This window comes from Hyperolius riggenbachi, chromosome 7 (genome assembly GCF_040937935.1).
Source record: "Hyperolius riggenbachi isolate aHypRig1 chromosome 7, aHypRig1.pri, whole genome shotgun sequence".
NCBI lineage: Eukaryota > Metazoa > Chordata > Amphibia > Anura > Hyperoliidae > Hyperolius > Hyperolius riggenbachi.
In genome coordinates, this window is record NC_090652.1 from 276,787,402 (window position 1) to 276,794,822 (window position 7,421).

The 7,421-nt window shown below is 42.5% G+C and overlaps 1 protein-coding gene across 16 annotated transcripts in view; it reads left to right on the forward strand.

Annotated features, from left to right (window-relative positions):
- Nucleotides 1-1,686, forward strand: part of NEB (nebulin) — a 321,375-nt gene extending 319,689 nt beyond the window's left edge. For all 16 annotated transcript variants that reach the window (XM_068245793.1, XM_068245797.1, XM_068245803.1 and 13 more), the window contains one exon: nt 955-1,686. In XM_068245793.1, the coding sequence (XP_068101894.1) occupies nt 955-1,128 (174 nt within the window). In that variant the 3' untranslated portion in view covers nt 1,129-1,686. The remainder of the gene's footprint in view (nt 1-954) is intronic.
- The last annotated feature ends 5,735 nt before the right edge of the window (nt 1,687-7,421 follow it).

The window sequence follows — 7,421 nt, forward strand, 5'->3', positions numbered from 1 at the left end:
TAGCGGGGGGGGGGGGGGGGGGGGGGATGCGGCGGATTACTTGGGAGCACTGAAGCGAACTATAAGTAAGCTTTTGCCGACGAGGGCCACAAAATATTGTATCGAGGGCCGCAAGTTTGAGACCCATTTTAAAATCACAAAGCGCTTAGAAAAGCTCCTGTAGTGTGAACAAGCCCTTAGGGCCAGTTCACACTTGTTTTAATAAAAGTATCCATGGGATTGCACATAGATCCGTGTTGCACGGAAAGAAAACGTAACGGAGAGTGCGGATTAGACACTTTTTCCCAAACTGGATGGGAAACTGTGTCCAATGCAAGCCTATGAGACCTGACATTATCCGCTCACTAAGCCAGTCGCTGCATCCCATCACCGTCATACTCAAGCCTCCCATCACCGCTGCTCAGTCCATTCTGAAGAGCCTGGAGGCCGACAGAAGGAATTCTCCATGGGGCTGCAACAGACCAATGGGAAATCCGCAACAACAGAGAAATCATGAAAATTCTCCGTTGCTAGGCAGAATTGGCAGCCTATGGAGAGCCATGCTTCTGTGGAAGGTGACAAGCGGTGGGATGAGCAGTGGCGGCGAGACAGGTGAGCAGCCCACGCATACGTACAGACGCAGAACACGCCCTACATCCAGATCAGATCCGTGTCAAATGATCAGTTTTTCAAAAAAACTGATCCACTTGATACGAATCCGATCTGGAACCGGACAAGTGTAGACTGAACCTTGCAGCCTAAAGGTTTAAGGGATAGGACACTAGGTAAGGGAAATGTAGGGAAGTGTATGAGGTGGTACAGATGGTGGTCATAGCTGAGGTATCCTAGGTAGGAAAGTATACTTGCCTGAAGAGGTGAATAATATGAATTATTAATTGGGTTATGATAAAACAAAGTTCTATGGCATGCATGTAAGAAATAGGCCTGAACTTAATCGTTTCAATTCTTTTTCAGAAAACATTCAAGGCCATGTATGACTACAGAGCGGCTGACGGCGATGAAGTCTCCTTCAGAGACGGCGACACCATTGTGAATGTTCAGACCATAGACGAAGGCTGGATGTATGGTACAGTCCAGAGAACTGGCCAGACCGGCATGCTTCCAGCCAACTACTTGGAAGCCATGTAAATATCCCTTCAGAAGTGGCAGATACGGCACTGCCGTTATAAATGACAACTAAAAAAAAACAAAACACAACAGCAGTGCCATTTTCATTTTTCTGTCAACTTATGTCTGAAATAAAAGCAATTCAAAACTATAAATATTAACATCATGAGCAACCATTTCCTAATGTTGGACTTTGACTTGACTATACTTTATACAGATATTCTTTTTGTTTTGGTCCTTGAGAGTAACACCTGCTAACTAATGCCAGGATAGACTGTCTTTAGTTGCTAATTAATTCTAGACTCCCATATGTTGTGGTTTACGACCTGGACTATGCCTTCAGCATATTAACTGCAATTTTTATGTTCTATGTTTCTTACTGTACACAGACTTAGAATACTACTTGGTGTCATAAAGCACACCATTTTACATTGTTATAAGCAAGTGCCCTAGGATGCGACTATGTGGAAAAACCTCTCTCCCCTCCTCTGCTTTTCAACGCTGCATGCCTGTGATTATGTTCTAGGGTCTAAAACTCCTCCCTGTACATTAGAGATCAATAAAGCTGGGGTTTCTGCAGTTCTTGTTGTGTCTTTAAACATTGAGTAACAGCTAATTTTCTTCATCTTGCTTAAATCACGTTGGCCGAAGAGTAGTGTAAAGCATGCCTGAACTGACAGCAGGTGGTTTTCACAGATGGCATGATCACATTTCAGGACTTTACGTTTCCAAATAAGAGGATACTAGTTAAGGCCCTTACACAGTGACTGTGTCAAGTAGTGTTAAATCACATTGAATCAGATGCACTAGTGCAATGTGACTTTTTTTGCCATAGTGATGTGACCATCTCTGTTTGTAGCCCACACCTACTGCATTACAATGTAAAATGGTGCATTGCATTGTGCGTCAAGATGCACTGTTAGCAAGCAGCAACGCTAGTCTGCCTGAAAATAAAAGGTGCAAGCTTCACAAAAGGTGTATTAAGGGGCATGTGCACATATATAAAGGGGAAATTTCCATCCAAAATCAGCTGTGCTTTGTACCGCATGCAACTTTTTTTTTTTTTAACCGCTACTGTAACAGGACACATTCAGTGTGTAAGGGCCCTTTAATGGCTAAAAAAAAAAAAATCTAAAGTTTAAACCCAATAGCGTCTTCAGACTGCATGTTTATCTACTGGAAAGCAAAACTTTTATACATTTGAACAGGAGGATTAAAAAAAAAAAAAAAAAAAGTGAAAACCCATCACCAGGGAGCTCTACAGATACAGTCAAATGACACCCAATGGCCTCGATTCATAAAAGTGCTGTCGGGAAGGTAACGTCGAGCGGGGAAACACCGCTGTTGGTATTTCCGCCTTCAGGGTGGTAATTCATAAAAATTTTGCTACTTGTGACAGGCGTGCGGAGATATTCCGCTGTAGGCAGGCGTTAGGCTGTCGGGAGACATGCGGAAACAGGAGAAGCAGGCGGAGTCCCTCCGTGCGGCGTTCTCTCTGCAGCTGCTTGGGAGGTCTGTCCCATTCACTGCACTGTATTCCGCATGCTTCTCGCCACATCAGAGGCAGCGGTAATACCCGTCCGCATACCGCTACCTCTAATCTTTATGAATTGACATTTGTTACTTTTGCTATGATAATCACCGCGCAAGGCGGTGATTGATCACTCTGCTCGCGAATGTCGGCTTTTTATGCGGAAAAAGCCTTTATGAATACAGATTTTGCTGTGTGGTCGGTAAAGTGAGCGGTTTTCTGCATTTCCGAATGCGGGAATGCTTTATGAATCGAGGCCAATGTTGCTATAAAGGTGGGAGGAGAGATGATGGTGCAGCTTCCAGCAGTGGCGTAAAGATGGAATAATGCCTTTGTTGGCCATTGTCAGCTTTCCCAATGTCACATTCTTGGCCAAAATGGCTCTTAAAGAGAAACTCCAACCTAGAATTGAACTTTATCCCAATCAGTAGCTGATACACCCTTTTACATGAGAAAAATAATGATTTTCACAAACAGACCATCAGGGGGCGCTGTATGACTGATTTTGTGCTGAAACCCCTCCCACAAGAAGCTCTGAGTACTGCGGTACTCTGGGCAAACTGCCACAATGTAACAAGGTTCACAGACAGGAATTAGCTGTTTACAGCTGTCTCTAACAGCCAAAACAGCTAGGAACAGCTACATAACCTGCCCACAGTAAAAATGTCACCATGTAATAAATGTTAGAATGTAAATCGGGGAGAGGAAAAAAAAATGAAGAACTTTTTTTACTACATTATTTTCACTGGAGTTCCTCTTTAACTGCCACCTCTGCAGAGTTTCATCTAGCATGTGTATGTGGCTTATCGATTGCGACTAAATATATTAATAAAAGGCCAAGCACACCAAAAATTCACATTTCCTGCCAACTCCTTCAGTGATATGAAGTCACTTCCAGAGGGTGTGTGCTTACACACACAGACTGTACATGTATAAAATGTCTTGTATGTACAAGTAAAGGGTATAAAGGGAAACATTTTAATGGTGCATATAAGCAGCCAAACAAGAAGTCCATCAGCAAAATTATCCACCAGCCCACATTTTGCTTTGACCTGATGTTTTGGGTCCTATTCTGAAATACTAAGGAACCGTTGCTAACTAAGTCATTATTGCTCACATATATTTAAGTGAGATTAAAGCTAAAATTATCTCTATATATAAAACTCGGCAAATGGTAAGAAGAACAAGTAGAGATGTACAAGGACTTGTGGTCTGAAAAATAAAAGAACATATGAACTTCAAATGAGGTTAAAGTACCAATATCACAAAAAACTGGTCAATTAAAAATACACAAATACATAGAATTAATAAGTATGTTTCTTCCAGAGTAAAATGAGCCATAAATTACTTTTCTCCTATGTTGCTGTCACAGTAGGTTGCCAAAATCTGACAGAACCAACAGGTTTTGGACTACATGTCTTCATGCGAGATTCTTAGCATGGCCATTATTCTTTATAAAGACACTGTAAAAAGGATTTATTCAAACATGCTAGCCAGCCTCCCTGCACACTAGTTTAACAGCTGGATAAAGCCATTCACTAAGTGCTTTTGAAAATAAATACCCTGAAAATCCCCCACGAGGAAATGGGCTAGTCCAAAATCTATCAGTTCAGTCAGATTTTTACTACCTACGGCATAAGTGACAAACATAGGAGAAAGGTAATGTACTGCTCATTTTACTCTTGGAGAAATATGCTTATTTGTATGTTTACATGAATTTTAAATGTTACAGTTTTCACAACAAAGGTCCCTTAAATCTTTATAAAATATAAAACAGAATATTACACCTGGTAAATTACATAATGGTGCACAAATATACAAATTTCTTTGAATTGTAAACCATTGAACTCCCAAAAATACAGCTCAGAGAAGATTTATAGTTATCACCAAAAGCTGGATACATTTATGGACCAAATACCAAGTTCAGCCTTCCTCACTAAGCATGGTAGCCCAAATTGCTAGCATTGAGAACCAATTGCAACAGTGATCCAGGATCAAGTTACCATAAACCACAAGTTAAACCTAATGCTGGGAATACACTGCTCAATTCTGAGCCATTAAGATGGCTCGATAGATAATTTCAGACATGTCCGATCTCCGGCCCGATTATTTTGCCGCTCGATTCACCATTGCAGAATCGAGACGTGTATTCCCAGCATTAAAGGGAACCTAAACTGAGAAGGATATGGATTTTTCCTTTTAAAATACTACCAGTTGCCTGACTCTTCTGCTGATCCTGTGTCTCTAATACTTTTAGCCATAGCCTTTCAGTCAGAGCACCTGATCTGCATGCTTGTTGAAGTCGGACTGGATTAGCTGCATGTTTGTTTCAGGTGTGTGATTCAGCCACTACTGCAGCCAAAGAGATCAGCAGGACTGACAAGCAACTAGTATTGTTTAACAGGAAACCATCCATATTCCTCTCATTTAAGGTTCCCTTTTAGACATACCATACTCCTTGGCTGTAATCCTTATGGCCCAACACTGATGCTATTGGATGAGTGGGTTTTCTTCTGGATGTCTGTTTTTGTAGGTCTTTGTTTTATAAACAGCCAAAACTATGATGAGAAAGTGCAGAGTAAGCCAAACTATAAAGTTAGGAAAGACTATCTGCTGCAAAGGTTAAAAAAAAAGCACACCTAAACAACTGGTGGAATGGTAATTGAGATCATTTGTCCCCTAGGCTCATCGGTGAGAGCAGGTGAGCAAAAGCTAGGCCATCCGTTCTGATCCTACAAGAGCTGCTGTTGCACAAATTTGCTGAAAAGCGCAACAACGCCGCCGGCAGTGGCAGGTTCAGAACACCCAGTGTATTGAGCTTGCTGTGCAGCCCCAGAATATTTTGACACCCAAAAACCACCACCAAATATTGCCTTCAAGGGCACTGGATGAAGGTGCCACAGTCTGATGAATCTTTAGTTCATGTGGGTGTTATTCTGACCAACACCACCTACCTTAAGACTACTGTTTTCGAAATATGAATAGATTCACGAAGGCCTCACCTTACAGGAAATAAAAACACCTACTGCCAATGTCTTGGCTATTAGAGGACACCTTCAATGGTGTTGAGTTCCACGGGTTAACTGTTCAGAGATGATTGGCAGCATATGGAGTACCTAAACAATACTAGGCAGTTAGCTTAGCTTTAGAAGTGCTTTCAGTTATAACCCCTTTGTCAGCTTTACATTTAAGCAATTACTCAAAGGACAACTGTAGCGAGGGGGAGAATGGAGGCTGCCATATTTATTTCCATTTAAACAATACCAGCTGCCTGGCTATTTTGCTGATCCTCTGCCTCTAATAATTTTTTTAGCCATAGACCTTGAACAAGCATGAAGCAGATCAGGTGTTTGACGCTATTTTCAGATCTGACAAGGATTAGCTGCATGCTCATGTCTGGTGTTATTCAGACACCACTGCAGCCAAATAGATCAACAGGACTGCCAGGCAACTGGTATTGCTTAAAGTGAGAGACATGGAGGCTGCCATATTCATTTCCTTTTAGTTGTCCTGAAGTCTTGCACAGGACAGAAGGAAAACAGAGAGACGCACCCTGTATGTATTTAGAGTGTTTAGCCTGTTAAATTCCCCCTCATTTGTGTCTAATCACAAGTTTTAATTTGATCTCTACCCTGTATCACCATGGCTTATGCTCATTTGAAAGCACAGGTTGTTTACTTCCTACTTTCATGGAAGCAGACATGTAGACACTGCAGATTTATTGCAAGATTTTACTTTAAAGGTTATTATGCGGTTGTGTAGATTTTAAAGAAAGGAAGTTTTGAGTTCAGGTCCACTTTTAGTTGTGTTTATCAGCTGACACGAGAATCACCCACCAAATACAGTATAATCTTGTTATAATACTTGGTATAGTAAACTCTCTCTCCAGGCCCCGGCCAGTCTCCATTATAAGTATGGGTGCAACATCTGGTATAGTAAACTGATAATAAAACTTCTGTTATAGTAAACATGTTTTTTGGCCCCGTGGCGCATGCCTCACGGCAGTGTGAAACCCATAGTCTGCTGCTCTCTTCAGGCTGGTTGCAGGTGAGCTGATGCCTTATAACATTTGTAAGACAAGAAGAATGGGTCCGGCACTTGATATACAGTACTGTAACTGAGGTTAACAAAAACAAAACTGCTTTACTCACCTGGGGCTTCTTCCAGCCCTGAGCAGCAGTCTCAGGCTCTCGCCGCAGCTCTGGAGATCCTCTGTGTCCCGCTGGCCGCCGGCAATGATGGCGACGCACTGGTAGGGTCGGCTCTTCTGTGCCTGCACTCGTGCCCACATTATCTGGTGCATACTATGCCTGCGCACAACTACTGTACAGGGGCAGTACACACCAGATGATGAGGATGCATGGGCACGAGTGCCTGCGCAGGCGCAGAAGAGCCGCCGCCGGGTCGCCATCATTGAGGGCAGCCAACTAGGACACCGAGGACCACCAGAACTACTGCAGGGGACTGAAACCGTTGCTCAGGGGCTGGAAGAAGCTCCAGGTGAGTAAAAAAATAGATTTTTAGTTAGTCTCAGAAGTCCTTTAACTTTGTAGTGTGCAAGTGCTTGTACTGTACCTCCAATGGGAGGATAGAGTTGGTCCTTTGTAGCAGAGAATCTTCCAGCGCATACTGGGTCACCTCTAGTACAATTTCTGATATAGTAAGCCACTTTTCCTGGTACCTTGGAGTTTACAAGAACAAGATTATACTGTATTGCGTAAGTTGTCCTCTTGCCACCAGAACTACTCTGACCCATCAAGGCACGGAGTCTACAAGACCTCTG